Source organism: Pithys albifrons, chromosome 11 (genome assembly GCF_047495875.1).
Source record: "Pithys albifrons albifrons isolate INPA30051 chromosome 11, PitAlb_v1, whole genome shotgun sequence".
NCBI lineage: Eukaryota > Metazoa > Chordata > Aves > Passeriformes > Thamnophilidae > Pithys > Pithys albifrons.
The window spans coordinates 1,216,405-1,234,070 of record NC_092468.1 but is presented as its reverse complement, the minus strand read 5'-3'; the positions used below and the strand labels follow the sequence as shown (position 1 = coordinate 1,234,070).

At 43.2% G+C, this 17,666-nt stretch overlaps 1 protein-coding gene across 9 annotated transcripts in view; it reads left to right on the top strand.

Moving 5' to 3' along the window:
* The window catches only part of GIGYF2 (GRB10 interacting GYF protein 2), a 73,033-nt gene that overhangs the window by 41,529 nt on the left and 13,838 nt on the right, over positions 1-17,666 (top strand). For 7 of the 9 annotated variants that reach the window (XM_071566966.1, XM_071566972.1, XM_071566973.1 and 4 more), the window contains 11 exons: positions 5,016-5,195; positions 10,061-10,260; positions 10,349-10,508; positions 10,588-10,788; positions 11,280-11,470; positions 12,041-12,200; positions 14,114-14,280; positions 14,637-14,725; positions 15,708-15,815; positions 16,393-16,490; positions 16,977-17,077. In XM_071566966.1, coding sequence (XP_071423067.1) covers positions 5,016-5,195; positions 10,061-10,260; positions 10,349-10,508; positions 10,588-10,788; positions 11,280-11,470; positions 12,041-12,200; positions 14,114-14,280; positions 14,637-14,725; positions 15,708-15,815; positions 16,393-16,490; positions 16,977-17,077 — 1,655 coding nt within the window. The remainder of the gene's footprint in view (positions 1-5,015; positions 5,196-10,060; positions 10,261-10,348; positions 10,509-10,587; positions 10,789-11,279; positions 11,471-12,040; positions 12,201-14,113; positions 14,281-14,636; positions 14,726-15,707; positions 15,816-16,392; positions 16,491-16,976; positions 17,078-17,666) is intronic. The other 2 variants (XM_071566969.1, XM_071566971.1) reach the window with 1 other exon arrangement.

The following is a 17,666-nucleotide window of genomic DNA, read 5'->3' as shown; positions in this document are numbered from 1 at the left end:
GGTCCCGGAGCGCCAGCACCAACCCGGGCACCTTCTGCCGCCAGGGACCGCCAGCTGTCCACGCTGCTGCTCTGTGAGACCCTGGCGTTGGTCACAGGGCTGGGGAAGGCCTGGGAACGAAGCAGGGCACATCAGGTGGCTTGCTGATGGCGTGCAGCGCACAAAGCCACTTCAGCTCTTGCTTACCAGATGAGAAGAGTTACTGGGTGGTGTTTTAGCCGAGCGGCCCCGCAGAGCTGCACTGCTAAACCAGCTCTGAGGACAGCTCTGGAACCCAAGAGTAGTTCTCACTTCTTTTTTTTTCCCCTTGGTGAGCTGCTGGTGTGAGGGCTTTGATCGAACGTCACATGTAAGAGGATCTGAGAAACAAAGGCTGTGGTTGTTTGCAATAAAACTACTGAAGGCCTGCTGGGAAAATTATTAATGTAGACTTTCCTGCTTAGGAAACAAAATCCTCCCGATTTTTTTTTTTAACTTCTTTAACCTTCCCCCAGCCCTAAATTGCAAAATGTTAATTCTTTGCTTCATTAGTATGGAATATTTTAATACATGTTCAGGCACAGCACCAAAAGTTGTGATAGGCATAGCAGTGTGACCTTCAGAACTAGAATAATGTAGTGCAAGGGGGCTCCTACCACTCCGGCAGCCCAGCAGGATAATGTCACTTGTCCTTCACCCTTCCCATACACTCCAGCAAAGCTGACCTTCCACTGCAGCCAGCCTCTTTCATTCACAGGTAGGATTGGTTTTGCAAACAGTATTTTCATACAAACTATATTCCGTATTGGGGAAGGCACAGGTGTGTGGCCACAGGTCTTCCAGTGCCATTCAAGTGAATGAATTGAAAATCTGGCACAGTTGTGCAGCTCGTGCAATAAGTACAGTATGTGATATCCAGGTGTGTCAGGGAATAAAGCTCTTGTTAATTCCTTTGAATCTATTCGTTCATGACAGTGGATAATGGTAAATTTAGCGAAAAAACAGAGTGATATTTGAACAGTGGGCTTATGAGACCTGCTGGTGAGATTGAGATTTTATGGAGAAAGAGAATGTGAAGCAAGAAATGGGATTCAGGACTTCTGATCCTTGTCACTGTAGAGTCCCTTCCTGATGTTTGTATTCCTGTAGCGTCCTAATGAGAAGGTTGTCTGTCTTTAGAAACATCATCTTAAGGCCATTTAGTTTAATTTTCTGTAAAATGAGCTACAAAATTACACACCTGGGCCAAGTTTTTTCAGTTCTTTTAAAACCACTGGCTGCAAAGGTTTTTCTCTTCCTCTTGAAGTGTGTAGCATGCAGAGGAGAGAAGTGAAAGCACTTAATAGACTCTCCTAGTTTTGCCCCCTCTTCAGAGTAAACAGTCATGCTGTCAGTCATAGCTTTCCTGTTTGTTCTCTCCAGACAGTGAGCACGGCATAGGAAACATGGACTGAGCCTGGAGAGCAGGAATTATTTGCCATTCTGTCAGTAAGTCCTCTCCTAAATGCATTGCCATGGGGCCACATCCCAGAATCCCAGTGCTGTTCTTGCAGCCAGGATCCCTTCACTCAGTGTTGCACAGCTGTGGCTTTTTTGGCTGTATTACCACCAGTCTGTATCTGAAGTTTGCTGTAAACACCACTGCTGGCTTCAGGACAGGTTTGAACAGAGGTGCCCTTTTACTGCTCCTTCTCTTCAGGAAGTCCAGGCAATTAGTCCAAGGCAAAACCAGAGATTGCATTTTGGTTTCTTTCATCCTTAAAATGTTGCCAAGTACTGACTCTTTGACCTGAGTCTTTTCAGCTGAAACGATTGTTCTCAAGTCCAGGAGCAGTTTGCAGAGAATATGCCGGAACTTTGGAAGTTGTCAGTTTAGCTGGAATTTTTCTGTAAGCTGTAGGAGTGTTCCTGTACTCAGTTTGTCAGTCTTTCTGTTACTTGGGTACCTTGATTCTTCTGATCCTTACCCTGTGACCAGTTTGTGTTTGTAAAGAACTAGTTTCTTGGCTGGTCTATCTCATCTTCAGGATCATCTCATGCCAGGCCTGTTGGGACACATACCTTGCTGTCTTTGTTGCTTGCTATGGTGTTCTGATACCAGAAAACTGAAGTATGTCATGATACACTTCATTTTGTCTCTGAATTCCACTGAAGTGTGACATCAGAACAGTCTCCGAGGTGGCACACTGGAATGCTGCTGTGTTTGGAAAGGTTTTGGAATCACAGGCAATCCCATGCTCAGATGAATATAAAACTGACCCCTTCTGATTAATTATTTTCATTACTACGTTTCTAATAATGTAGAATTTAAAATGAAAGGGGAACAGGATCTCACTTGTGTCTGATCTTGGCAAACAGCATTTGATGTTTTGTCTGCATCTCTGCAGAGATGTTTTTCAAACCCCATTTCTGCAAGTTCAGAATACAAAACCTGACTTTGATGGTTCAGGTTTTGAAGCAGAATCAGCTGTCTTAAGGACTAGCAGAACCTGAGTTGCCTTGGTCATGCCCTGTAACATGAATATATGTGCAGAGAGGCTAACTCATGTGGATATACAGTGGCAAAGTGTACTCCACAATAGTCTTGAAGTGATTTTTCCCCTCAAAGCTTTTGAAGAGCAGAACAGAGCCTGTGAGCTGATAGTTTGTCAAAGAGCAATCTCCAGAATGAATTGAACTTGATAACAATGGAAAGGAATAACATCCCTTTTTCTATCTCTCAAATTAATGTTACTGAATAAGCATCAAGGAATAGCTGTGAATTTTTATGAAAATTATAGATAAATCCAAAAAATTGTTTTTCTTGTCTCAAAATGGTGCTTTGAATAACTTTTATCTTTTGTTAACTGTTTTTAGTGAGATAAAATGAGTGTCCTGGGCTGAGAATAAAAAAAAATGGATTTTTCTTCCTCCTTGCAGCATTTTAAAAATAAGTTCAGAAAGAAGGAGGCATATTCCTCCTCCTCTGGGCCTCAGGCTCTGGGAGTGCAGCTGTCTCCTGGGCCTGCCTGTGTTTCCCTGTCAGTTGACCTGGCTCTGTAGCTCTGTCTCTGCTTTCTACCATGTGAAGCCCATCCAAGGAGCAGTGGTCAGAGGCTTCCCTGCATGTCCTGTTACTTTTGTCAACATCACATTGTTTAGATACCCAAAGTGAAAAAAACAGTATTTCCCAGACTTAGATTTTCTGTCTGCCTTGTTGCCTTCCTGCGTTTTCTGTGGAGCATGGGAAAATAGTGTGGCTGACCCTCATCTGCAAGGATTTATCTGCTCCAAATGAGAAACCCTGCCAGCATTGCACCTACCAGATGGAGGGAGTTGAGTGCCTCCAGCAGTTTTGAATTATTTGGAGCCAGTATTACCAGAGACTTCCCAAAATACTGTCGAAAGGCTTTTGTTCTCAAAGCCCAGCCAGTGCAGAAGGGATCTTCAGCTGCTGTCCCCTGTGGCACAGTAAAGGTGTGCTGGGTCACCTGGGGCTGTGTTTAAATTAGATACTGGTGCGTGCTTTAAATTAGCCAGTGTGCGTTAGCTCTTCAGATGTGAACAACAGAAGGGAAAGGTATTCCAAAAAATTTTGAGTTGGAGAAAGAAAAAGTTTCTTTTCTCCTTCAGTGTTTTGAGCTGGTGGAGAAGGGATGTTTGTTTTTCTCCAAGATATGTGCTAAGTCCAAAGCCAGTGTGTGTTTCCAGTCTCCAGAGGGCAGTATCTCTAGGTAGGAAGAATTTTCAAGTTCTAAACAGAAGTCTTATATGCCATGGAATTTCAGATACTCTGCTTCTTAATTTATTGAAAAAGCTGCCTGATGGAAAGAAAGGGAAGTGAATTCTGCTATCCTTCCTTAATTAAGTTCTTAAAAATGTCCCTTTCCACCCCAGCAATCTTAAAGCATAAGCATGCTTTGTTTTGTTTATCCTAAGCAAGCAGGCATAATAGACAGTCTTCACCAAATATCATCTTACATTTTTGGATTTTAAGGCTCTTAAGAAGGAAAATTCAGTATACCTTTCTCTAGTACTTGAATAATTTTTTCTATAGATAACAATTTCAGGCTAACACTGGGTAATAGTATCAGTGGGAAAGTGACATCACTGTGTTCCTGTGAGAGGTTGGTGCTACACAGCTAAACATACTGAAAGAAACACAAAATCCAGAAGTCCTCAGGCTGGTGCTGTCAATTATTTCAGGGGTGCTGTATCTTGCCAGGGTGAGTCAGCAGTGAAAGCAGCATCTGTGTTTAGCCTGGACATGCTGGAGTGTGGTGGATGTACTGGTATATAATGGGTAGCCTTTTTGTAAGAGTGTATCATCCTTTTCTGACTGTCTTGCACTTCATTAAGCACTTGAGGATTTTGGTTTAGATATAAGATGTTGTAAACCAGGAACTAGAAGACTGTTCTGTCTCCTGACCTTCTGCTAGACTTGTCCTTGAGCTTAATTGCTTCTAACTCTTAGCACACTGACTCTGGCTCTCCAGAAGATGGTTTCAGAGCATACTGTTAACAGTGCTAAGTTTTCTCTTGTTCCTCAAGCCTACTTTAAGCTTTCAGTGCTCCCTAAAACATTGCAAGAATGCTGTGTGTTGTGTTGGATTAAATAGTAGAGCTCACATTCTTTTTGTTGCAGCAGTAGCAAATATGTCTGGTTTATATAGTGCTCGCAGTATACTGCTCTCCCATTTTCCTTTAGTGTGAGACTTACCATGATAAAGCACTTCACTCTTTCTCTTCTCTTACTGTTACACTTCCTTACATCTCTTAAACTTCCTTTTTCTCCTCTGTGTTTCTTATTCATGTTCTGATTTCTTGGATGCTTTGCCTACTTCTGGTGGGTTTTTTGTTTCCTCAGTCTTTCCAGGTACATATGGACCTGGATTTCCTAAATCTGCCATGTTTCCTTCTGGAACTTCCATTCTTCCTCTAGGTTCCTATAACCACTTCTGGTGTGTTTAGCCTCCAAGGGAGCAAGACTTCAGCCCTTTCACTTCTGTGTTCCTAAGGACAGGACTCATGTTCACTGGCCTGTGTTTGCTTTGCAGTGAGACCAAACTTTGAGGAAGGTGGGACAGCGACAGCAGGGAGGAAACATGAGTTTATCCGCTCTGAGAGCGAGAACTGGCGCATCTTCCGGGAGGAGCAGAACGGGGAGGACGATGACGGCGGCTGGCGCCTGGCTGGGTCCCGGCGGGATGGCGAGAGGTGGCGTCCCCACAGCCCAGGTGAGAGGGCAGCAGGCACACAGGCAGCCCTGCGTGGAGGAGGAGGGCTGGGGGAAACAGAGATGCCAAGTTCAGGACAAAACTAGGTCAGGTTCATGTGGTTTGGGTCATTAAATACTGCTCTGGCATCCAGGGGGCTCTTGGTCACAAAATGATTAGCAGAAAATTGTGTGCCTTTTATTTTCTTCTTAGCATCTTTAATGCCCTTATGTACTTAAGGGAACAGTATTTTACAGGTGTGCTCTTGTTTCTGTTATGCTCCAGGTGTGTATGTACCTGGTAACGGCAGGATTTTTTTAATAATACCATTTCTTAGTGGTTGTGACAATGAAGGGAAAGAAATGACCCACATTGTGCAGTGTATCTGAGGCTGTGGAGTGATTCTGACACTAAACCATTCTGGTCATTGGCCTCTTTCTGGTTTTCCAGATGTGTTTGCAGTGCTAGGAGGCGTCTTTGGAAAATCTCCAAATATGTTGCTCTGTGCATTTTGTAGATAGTTACAGGATGTCTTGATAAGTGTAAGGCACTGGTTTGGTGTCACTCTTCCCTTCCCTGGCCTGAGAGGGTAAGTCTGTTCACTTGTTTCCAGCATTGCATTGCCACAGTTGCAGAAGACATGCAAAGCAGAACTTGGTATTTGAGTAGTAGGACATTTACACACACACACACACACACACACACACACACACACACATACACACACACATTAATTTTTTCCTTCTGTTTGGAAAATATTCAGTCATACCTGTTGTGGGATCCTGGTTTTGGATGTCTTTGGCTACAGAAAGCTTCTGGGGTACTAGGGGAGGATTTGGCTCTTCTACTGTTACATCTTCATAAAATTATAGAATTGCATAGTTTGGAAAAGACCTTTAAGATTGCTAAGTCCAACTGTTTCCCCAGCCAAGACCACCACTAACCCATGTCACCAAGGGCCCCATCTGCGTAACTTTTGAATCCCCTTCAGGGATGAGGACTTCAATGCTTCCTTAGGCAGCCTCTTCCAGTGCTAGACAGCCCTTTCACTGAAGACTTTGTTCCTAATATCCAACCAAAACCTTCTCTCAAGTAGTTTGTAGAGGGTGATAAGGTCCCCCCTCAGCCTTCTTTTCTCTAGGCTAAACTTGATAGGAAAGCAAAGGGTTGCTCTTAGAATGAGTCTGTTGCTGTTTACAGCATCCCGGAGAACTTTCACTACCATAATTCTTGTGACTATCCCCTCTATTCTGAGTCTTGTCCACAGCTGTGTGTTGCTCTGCCTGCAAACAGCTGTACTGAAATTTGTGAGTGAACCCAAGGCTTGATTTATCATTGGTTATTTCTCTTTAGAGCAAGGCTAGCGGGCAAATTTTGAAAGTGTGGTTTTCTTTCCTCAGTGTGGTCACAGTTGTTCATTGGACTGTGGCTCTGTTACCTTGTTCAGACCTAGTTCAGTACGTCATGATGGTCAGATGCAGCATCATACTGGGAATACGGTGTTGTGCAAGTACAAGCCCACGTTCTTCAGCTTAAAAGGAGGCATAGACCTCAAAGTTCAGAAGTTCATTCATGTCTTGAGTTTTTTGAAAGATTGTCTGAGGAAGGTTTTGAAAATTCATCTTAGTTCCGTTATGGAAAACATTGCTGCTTATTTGAATTTCCAGTAGTAAGTAGACAGCTAACTGAAGTTCACTTACAAGTTAGTTCTAGCAGGTATCACTGAAAGCCTTCTCTGAGAGTTCTGTGACTCCAGAGAAGTTGTTAATGTTGAGATAGCCTGAGCTGACCACTGTGTTGCCCTGTATCTGCTTTGGTCAGAGCTGTATTTGAATTTTCCTGTGAGGAGTAGCTACAGGACCATCAAAATTGTTTTAATCCCATTTTTGCTTTAAACATTGAGTTTTTAACTCAAATTGGTGTGGCTTAAACTGCTGCTTTTTATTTATTCTGGTGTTAGGTAATAGTTTTTATTGTGTGTCCTGCTAAAAGAAGAGATACGTCTTCAGAGGATTGTTGTCATTTGTTCACCTGGACCTTCCTTTGGCTTGGCTCTGTGTATCCCTGCTGGGATCTTTGGACTGGGTTAACTGTCTGCAAGAAGAGTGTGACCATAGATGTAGATTCACTGGCTGCTTCCAAGTTCTTTTTTTTCGTTTTAGTTTTTAGTCATCTTTTAATACGTAGAAAGTCCTTCTTTCTGTTGTTCCAATCCTTGCATTCATACAAGGATTGCCCTTTAAATTTGCAAGGCAAGTCCGTTTTGTCATGTGCAAGCACAAACATGTTTTGGTCTCAAAACTAGTGAATGATGTGTATGTAGATGTTTGTTTCAGGTACCGAGTTCCTTAAGGAGTAGGAATTGGTTCTTCTTGCCTCAAATCTTTCTCTGTTAAAATTCTGTGTCTTTACTGAAATAGCTCTATTAAGGTCTTTTTTCTGAAAAGCAACTGGGACAGTCCTTAGGCTGTAATTTCCTATACAGGCTTTTTGGTTGCTGCTTTTTTTTTTAAAGGCTTTTCAAATCATCTTGATCGCTCCATTTTCAGAATCTGTTGATGTGATTCAAGTAGAGTTGAATTTTTGGGCATTTTTCCTTGTGTATCTCAAGTATCTTGAAGCAACTAAAGGACTTTGGAGATTCTTGCTCTAAAATTGAGCAAAATCAGAATTACGTTCATGTACAACATATGCAAAATGTGTGTACTATTCTTTAGTTGAGTATTTAGTGTTGTTCGGTTTAGTATTTAGTATTGGTTTAGTATACATTGAAAATGTCATTCCTAAGGTAGAGAATATAACTTTTGAGAGATAAATAGCTATTAATAATTGAGGCTGGTATGTATTTGGATTTCCTGACGCAGCTGGTAGTCCTGTCTTTTACCTACAATGGCACCATAAATTGCAAGGGATAAATTAAGTTAAAATTGTAACTTGAAATCTGGATCACGTAACTGGTGCCTGGTGATACCATAGAGCTGAATTTGAAGTTATATTTGTGTCCTAACTGTTGGTTAAAAACTTTATGTAAGAGTTGAATGTGCATCTTTACTTTTGGCTCATTTTAACGCTTGGCAGTCTGCACTTCACACCTGAGTTACTGCTTGTATTCTAACTAGGCTTTTACAAACACATTTTGTTATTAAGAAACAAGGCATGTGTCTGCTCCACCCAGCTCTGAAAATGGGGGGGCTATAAAAGGTGCTGTGACCAAATCTTTGCAAGCGAGCAAATGGTTATTAATTTGAACTTTGAAGATACCTGGAATTAACAAAATGCTCAGTTATTCACCTTCAAAGCCTTGTTTCTGGGTCTCATTGTAAAGAGCCTGTGCTGTGGGGATGTGAACTGTAGTTGCTTTATGTGGCCCATTTATTGCTGTACAGGAAATTCTTAACACTGGATTTTCCTACTCCATGCAGAAGAGAGGAGGAGAATTGATGCTCATCCTTTTGTGAGCATCAGTGTAGCAAACAGGCAGGGAGGTTAATCCATGTGCCACAGCAGTGCCAGGCTTTGGCTCTTGATTTTCCAAGTGTTGGGAAACGTGATGCAGATGCTGCTGGTTGTGGTGAGGAGATGTCTGGCCATGGCTTTAATCAGAAATGCAGGTGGTTGTCAACAGCCTCTCACACTTCAGTCTCCTTCCTTAACGACATTAAAAAGGTTGCCTCAGAAAATTGCATTGCTGGGTTAATACTTCTTTCTTTCCAAGGCATAACTGCAAGCATAGATTGTTATCCACTGGAATTATTTGCAAATAGGCACATATGTTATAGTGAAAGCCTTGTTAAAGTCTAACCCTTTGTGTTCCCCTGATAAAATTTAACATTGATGTTCATAATGTTTCTATGAGTTTGTTTTCCATTTCCTGTATTTGTGAGACAAAGGTGGATTTTTTGCATGGCCAGTATTAATACTTAAGGTATTAAGGTCAGTGTGGAAACATTCCTCAGTTGTATGAAACAGGACAATATTTCTTCCCTTTACTGTGATTTTTTGGGAGCCGTTTGATTCAGTGAGACTGCACTGATTGCACAGATGAGAGCAGAAGAAAGATTTTTATTTTTTTCTCCATAAAAGAACAGCCACCACTAAAAGCATTAAAAATTAAGGTGCTTTCATTTTTCCCTTGCACCTTTCTGGTAAATATGCTTTCTGTGGCATGGGAAGCTGTGTACAGTCCTTTCACTCCCAATTTGTTTTCCTTAGCAGTAAGTTCTTTACAGTTTAAATAGTGTTATTGCACTCAGAGGTTTTGAAGCTTGGCTGAATGAGGGTGTCTTCTGAATAGAAAATTTATACTTGAATTTGTAAAGTTTTCCCTCTTTTTATTCCAAGTTTTGGTATTCCCTGGCTAAAAAATGACCATTCAGAGTGACTTTCCAGTCAGTATTTGAACAGTTGTTACTCCATTTTTCATGTATATGCACAAAAACATCTCTGAGGGCAAGAGGCAAAAAGCATGGCTGTTTTGTTCAGGATGTGGCTTCTAAAGATTGCCTAAAAGAAAGCACAAAATCCAAATCTTACACACAGAAAGGTGCCAGAAAAGATTGTCAGCGATGGCTGCTAAATTCAGTCAGCAACTAGTGGTCGTTGTTGTATTTTGGTGCATGTTTTAGGTGATGTAGCCCAGCTTTCTTACCCTTATGTGGTTTTTAATGCCCCTAATACAGTTTGTAATGTGGACAATATTTGAAGGTCTCCAGCTTGTTGGCGGGATTGTCCTTTTCTCTCCCTTGTCCCTGAAGTTGCCTTTTCGTGGGGGCATTCCATGTGCTGCAGGGGCATTCCCAGCTCCTGCCCCATGGGGCTGTGCCAGGGGAGCTGTGCCCCGGGCTGTGTGTGCAGGGGCCGCCCCCTGAGTTGGTGTCGTTCCGCAGGCTGGCGGGAGCACATGGAGCGGCGGCGCCGGTTCGAGTTCGATTTCCGGGAGCGCGATGACGAGCGCGGGTACCGGCGTGTGCGCTGCGGCAGCGGCAGCATGGACGACGACAGGGACAGTCTCCCAGAGTGGTGCTTGGAAGATGCTGAAGAGGAGATGGGAACGTTCGACTCCTCTGGGGCGTTTCTCTCTTTAAAGGTGAAAAGCTGTCTGGCCCCCTTGGTCTGTGTGAGCAGACGCTCCATGGGGTGCTGGGTGGGTTATGGATGTTGTGTTGGCTTTGTAGAAGGTGCAGAAGGAGCCAATACCTGAGGAGCAGGAGATGGACTTCCGACCCGTGGAGGAAGGGGAGGAAAGATCCGATTCTGAAGGAAGCCACAACGAAGAAGCCAAAGATCATGAAAAGACCAAGAAGGATGGGGAGAAAACAGACAGAGTAGTGGCAGGTAAGGGGGACTGGCAGGTGCAGCTGCCGGTGTGGAGCTTCAAGTTAATTCGGTTACGTAGAACTATGCCGTGTTACAGAAGCAGTGGAAGAAGCAGTCCAGGCATCATCTCCAGCTGCAAGGTCGGACACCCCACCAAAATCCCAGCCTCCAGACCCCCTGCAGGCAAGCCTTTTTGAAAGGAAGGAGGAGTGTGTGCCAGAAAGAACAGAAAAAACAGAAGATAAAGAGAATCGACCAGAGAATACTCCGCCAGCCAAAATGTCCAACAGAGGGGAAGGTAAGAAACTTGACAGATAAATTCAGTAAGTTCCCGTTACTGGTTGCTTGGTCTTGGTCTCTTAATAGAGTCAAGGACTGGATTATGGTGGTGGAAAGCTGAAATTTCTAACCGGTCTATAAATACAGGATTTGTTGGATATGCCATCCCAAGTGCTTGCAGTGCACTGGTACTTCACATTGCAGTTCAGTCCAGAGAAACATGAGCTAGTTGTGAATGTGCACCATTGTGAGAGAGAAGATCAGTCTGGACAAATGGTGTGGCCATGGGATGGGATATGCTGAGATGTGCTGAGTTCTGCGCTGTTAAACTACACTTTGTTCCTTGAAGTTAGGTTGGGTGGCTGTGCTGTAAACAGTACATTCAGGGACATCTGAAAATACTTTTGCTTTGGTGCTAAATTTGAGCTGTTGAACATTCTCTACAGTAAGTTCTTAAGTAATTTTAATTTATGTTAAAGACAGTGAACTAACTTGAACATTTTTCTTTAGATTTGGCTTCTCTTGCTCAACCTTTGCCACAGATTTCTGCAGACACAGCTTCTTCTGCTCATCTTTCTCCTCCTGTTTCCAATTCAAATCCTGCTCTGCGGCCAGTTCAAACACCTGTCACAGCTGCTCCAGGCATGGGCAACATTCCCACTGATCCTGATGATGAAGAGGGCCTCAAACACCTAGAACAGGTAAAATCTCTCAAATTCCTTTGTTATTGACAATTCTGAGATTGGAGGAATGTGGAATGCAATAAAGATTTGCAGCCCGTAAAATCCAAAATGGAGCTGAGACTTTACACTCCACAGTGTGTTCTGAAAGCTGCTTCTCTCCATTATTTTTTTTGCAGAATAGTTCACGTTTGTAGTATTTTATGTAGTATGGATCAGGGTGCCATGCCCCATGTTAAAGAGGTAGAGGCCCTATTGTTTATCACCACTGTTAAGTAGCATTATGATTTGCCTTGAGAGATGGTGTATGTTCAATATATTTATAATATGTATCTTTCACCATGATACTCTGTGGGACCTTCTTGGAAAGTTATTTTAAAGCTTTGCTTAAGCAGGTGAACTGTGCTTGTTCAGGGTTCTGACAGTGTGGTAGGCAGAGCTCAAGGTTTGTGTTGCAGTCACTGTTGTCACTCCTGGCTCACCCTGGAGCACTGAGTAGCACAAGGTGGTTGTGTTTGGCACCGTCATTGTGAAATCTGGAAGCACACACCTAACTCTTGTATTCCTTGCTGGTTTTACTGTCTCCTGCAGCAAGCAGAGAAGATGGTGGCATACCTGCAGGATAGTGCCCTTGATGATGAAAGACTAGCGGCAAAAATTCAAGAGCACAGAGCAAAGGGTTCCTCTATGCCACTGTTCCATGAAGCCATGCAGAAGTGGTACTACAAAGATCCACAAGGAGAAATTCAGGGTAGGTCTGTGCCCTTTACACTTCCTCTTTTGTTTCACAGAATTGTTAGAGTTCTTCACAGAATTACCACCAACAGATACTGGGCTCGTTTTTACAAAAGCAGCACAGGGAATTCCACTCTAGAATTGGGTTTTAAAAATATCTTCACCCTCTCAGTGTCCCCCTGGGCTCAGCAGGCCTCATGTCCAGAGCTGGGCTTTATGGTGGCTGAGGTTTGCCATCACTCATTGTTCTGTAAATGGAGGTTAGACTCAAACCTGTTTTTCATGCCAGGAGTTACTCAGATTTCCAGATAACAATGGAAACAAACCTGGAATGTGACTATTCAAGTATCTTGTTGAAGAATCCATGAGAAATGGTGAAATCAGTTTTCTAGGCTCAACCTCAAGAGATTGAGTATTCAGGGAAGGGTGATTGGTTTAGAATCTAGACCAAAGAGGAAAAAGTTTCCACAAGGCAGTGCTCATGCAGAATCTCAATTTCAATCGCACGTGCAGCCAGTGCATTTTGAGGTCATAAAATACATACAAACTGTTTCATGCTTGCAGTTTTCACTGAAGAAATTTTGGGGGTTTTTTTGCCATCAAAGTTGAAGTGAGCCTTTCATACAGATATTTGCATGTTTGCTTTCAGAAGGTGCTTCTCTGTTGGGTGTCTCAGGGCTCTGTTTTAGGAGCTGCTTCTCTGCCTCCCAAAAATGCAGTTAAATAGTGAACTCCTCCCTTGCTGTGCTTCCTGCTGTTTGGTGTGAAGGACTTCTCAGCTGTGAGCTCCTGATAGGATTGGTGGGGGTGTTATATGTGGAATCTCTGCCAATCTCTTGTCTGCAAGTATTGCACATCCTTAGAGTTTTCTTCTCACTCCTTTGAGTTTAAAGGATGTTAACCATAAAGTGTTTATATTTGCCCAGTGTGCTTCATACTGTGTGTCAGGCACTGCTGGGTGTATTTCCTTGCATGTGACCTTCAGAAATAAACACTCCCACCTAATTATTTTTTTTCTTGGAATAGCCTCTGGTGCTTTCATATTCTCTGGGAGGAATTGCAATCTAGAGGTAGTCCTTACAGAGAAGGCAAGAGTTACTTGATGTTCTTGGTTTTCAGAAGACGTTTTTACAAAACTTATTTACGTGGCTCTTACTCAGTTAAATTTTTTTTATACTGGCTTTGTATCCATTGGGATATGTAAAAAGTATAGGAGCCCTCCTGTGAAGGGAATTACTGAAGTCTTTCTCAGGAAAAACAGGAACAGAAGGAAAAGTGTAGCTTTTTGAGAAAGGGAAGAAACTGGATCCTTCGTACCTTAAAAAATGTACTTGTCCATCCAGAGATGGATCTGCTCCATCTGCTGAGTTCCAGAAGGAAAACTTATATAGAACATAGGAATTGCTCTGATTTAAAGGCAAGAGTTGAACAAGGCTAAGATTGTTTAATTACCTGTAGAGTGCATGTGGGGAAAGCAGCACTTGTGGTTCTGGCACTGTCAGCTCATGGATATTGCCAAGGGCCAGGCTGGGAGCTGTGGCTGTTGCCAGCCTGATGCTGAGCCTGGAGCAGAGATGAGCTTTGCTGGAAGGCAGCACTGGTATTAGCTGGACCAAGCTCCACACCACCCTGGCTGCTGGGGTTCCATCTCAGGGCTGGCCTGTCCTCTCCAGTGCAGGGTGAAAGCAGCCATGCACTTCCATGAGACTCTCTGGGGCAGGGCTGTAGCCCCTGTAAAGATGCAGATCTGTGCATTGGCTCTCCAGCCTTGGGTGCACAGTGTGTCCAGATAAGGGGTGAGACAGACAGGACTACCTGGTGCTGGGTACTGTGTGACTTTAGCAAGCACTGTGCTCTTTGTTTCCAAACATGCGTGACTTGGCCTTGCTTCTCCTTCCCTGCAACATGTGTTGGTCGGTGTTCTTTCAGGTCCATTCAGTAATCAGGAGATGGCAGAGTGGTTCCAGGCTGGATACTTCACTATGTCACTGTTGGTTAAGAGAGCCTGTGATGAGACCTTCCAGCCACTTGGAGACATCATGAAAATGTGGGGCCGGGTCCCCTTCACTCCAGGCCCAGCACCACTCCCGCATCTGGTAATTGTGAGACAGTTACAGTATTCAAATAGTAGTGGAACAAATGGGAATGCATTATTTAGGTGTCAGCTGCTCCGTTTTGGAATTGCAAGTGTTCTGAGCACCAAGTTTGAGCTCGGTGTTAAATTGCCTTTGTAAAAGAAGATAGTTTAAAAATGTTTGTTTGGTCCTGTCTGTGGCTGGGAGGCTTAGTCCTCAGTATTTTACTACCCATGCTACAGGCTTTGTCAGTCTCTTGGGATTTTTCCATTTTTATTGACTTCTGTTCAAAATACAACTCTTACATTGCTTGCCTTTGCAATATACTGCTCTTACTATATATGCATTATAATGAAATGTTTTATTCCTGAACATAGGGCGAGCTGGACCAAGAGCGACTGACTAGGCAACAGGAACTGGCTCTGATCCAAATGCAGCACCTCCAGTATCAGCATCTTTTAATACAGTAAGACTTCTCAGAGTACCAGAAATGTTCCAGTGGCTGTGTTCTGCTCTGCATTTTCAGTCATCTGGATTCAGCTTCTTGTCATTGTTTCCTTGGGCAATGGGGCTGGGAGTGCTCCACCTCCCACAGCAATAGCTGCTTCCCCAAACACCAGAGTTGTCCAGTCTGCAGGAGTAGGACAGTGTGGCTGCTTCAGGCACATCTGTCAGAGTCATTTTCTGTGTCACACGTACCTACTTGGGTGAGACCTGCTGTTGTATAGTACCTGTTATGGTCAGACTGAATCCCAGCTGTCCTGGTAATGCACTCCAGATGTTCTGGAGTCAGGGCAAGGCTACCAGTTTTTTGAACTGGAGGTGGAGAAGGTTGCGCTTCCTTTTGGTCTGCTTGCTCAGCTCTCTGAAGATGAGTGGAAGGTAATTGCTTGGCAAAGCAGTTTGTCATCCATTTTGTCAGAGCTCTCAGTTATTCAGTTCTGGCAAGTTCCTGACAACTTGTTTTCTAGGAGCTTGAAGGAAAGGAAACAATGAGACTGTTTTTTCAAGGGGTCCTTAAAGCATGTGTCATGAATATAATTTTTTAATACTGATTGTTGGCTTATGATTTGGTGAGGCAAGAGCCTGGCCCTGTACTAGGCACTCCCTCGGCATACTGGGGAAGAGACTGATGGTAGGTGGGCAGGGAGCAAAGCCAGATTAATTTGAGCTAACTTTATGGAATTAATAGAAAAAAGGAAGCAGTGTTGCACAAGCTTACAAAGAGGCACATTGGGCAGTAATACCTAGGTGACTTAGTCAAGGGTGAAGAGCAATTTGGTTCTGCTTGTGTTGGTTGTATCCTTGTATTTTGATTCTTTCCCAGCACCCATTCTCTAGTGTTTAGCATGTACATCATACAGGTCAGTGAGTATTAGTCCCAGAGCATGGATCTGTCACCTGGGCATAAGTGAACAAACACCAGTGACTCTGCTTCTCTTCTGAAGGCAGCAGTATGCACAGATGCTGGCTCAGCAGCAGAAGGCAGCCCTCTCATCCCAGCAGCAGCAGCAGCTCGCTATCCTCTTGCAACAGTTCCAGGCCCTGAAGATGAGGTGAGTTAGCCCAGAATTGAACTGAATTCCATTCTTCCTGTGTTCTACTTTGTGTATAATGGTAGTTATATCTTGTCAGCAGTCTGTCCTAGTCAAGTTTGCTCAGAGTTGAGCATTTACATATTTTAAAGATTGCAATGGGAACATGAACACATATGAGAATATGGAACAGTTCAGAATGTTGAATACTTCTTTGTAGATGCAGTCTTTGCCTCCAAGAGTATTTGTGGAAACGAGGAGGAAAAATCATAGAGTTGAAATCTTTCCTATTTGACAGATGTGCTGGTACAGAATGGCTTTGCCAGTTAAGTTCTGCAGTGCTGGATGCGGGTGCCTCAGACTGGCCTCTGAGAAGCAGATGCAAAGCTGTAACAGTAGCTGGCCTAGGCCTGGGTTTGGCAGCAGGGCTGAGAGCAGCAAGAACTCTACAAGCAATTAGTGTTGTCTGTGTGGTATTTTTGTTTTAAATAGAGGTGTGGAAGGAAAGGAGTATGTTACAAATTACTGAATCTCATGCATGCTCAGAGCACTCCTCTCCCTGGAAGTGGCATGCTGACTCTGCCTATTGGTATTACAGAATATCTGAACAGAACATGATGCCACCTGTCACAAGGTCTATGTCAGTGCCGGACACTGGCTCAATATGGGAACTTCAGTCAGCTTCACAGCCTACAGGTAAGTGGCTTAGCCTGTGTCAGGGCTGTTGAGAATGGCCCATGCAGTAAGAGTCAGCATCTTTGAGATGATCACTCCCTTTTTGACACCAGGGGAAATTAGTTCTACATCATTATTTTTAATTGGGGCAGCCTACTTTGCTTTGCAGTGTAGGTTCCATTTGAGAGCAGCTGTGAAGAATATGGTAATTTTTTGATGGGTATGGGAAGTCTTGATCTGAAGAGATTGTTCTATTCTAAGAGTGTTCTGTTCTGATGGGAGGAGTTTGAATAGCTGGTTTTTCTGTAGAATTTTGTAGAAAACCCAGCATTGCTTCAGTCATGGACAAGCGTTGTTCTGCAGAAACAAAAGGTGGCCCTCTACTGACTAAGACTAACATCATGATTTTAGTTCATAAAACATAGTTATAGCATTTTCCCCTTTCAGTTGTTTTTTTTTTGATGTGCTTATTTTTGCTTGTCAATGTTTGTTTTCTTCACTGTCCAGTCTGGGAAGGAAGCAGTGTCTGGGATCTGCCCATTGATACTGCAGCTCAGGGACCAGCTCTAGAACAACTTCAGCAGCTCGAGAAGGCCAAAGCTGCAAAGGTCAGAATCTGTTTTGTACTGTAAGAAGTTGGGATTGCTGTTATGCAATGTTATTGTGGTTCTTGAGTCATAGGAAGACCAAGCTCTTCAATCTGTATGATTTTGAGTATATTTTCATGGAAAGCACCGTAAAGAGGGGTTATAAAAACCAGTTATGAAACCCTTTTGTACTGCTCGTGGAAACCATTGCTGTGGAGGCACCACTGACCTCTGAAATAGTGCTTGTTCTACATTTGTGATTAAAACATCTTCATTAGCCACCTCTGTTTTAAACTGAGATCATCGTGAGCTGTCATGCCAAACCCTGAGTTGGGAGCTGGTACTCGTTCTCTTAATCCGTGCCTTTTTCATCAGTATTGGTTTGGGAAATCATTAAGAGTCTTATTTGCCAGGGTTATTTCACACATACTCTGGTATTAAATTATTTTTGTGAGTTTGAACCTGTTTGATTCCATACGTTACCTGAAAATGATTATTTAATGATGACTGCAAAGAGCTCTTTACAAGCTTCTGAAGAGGGTATTTTGAGGAGCTGATGTAGAAAGACTGCCCAGAGAACTGGTGTTTGTGACTGAACAGAAATTGTCCA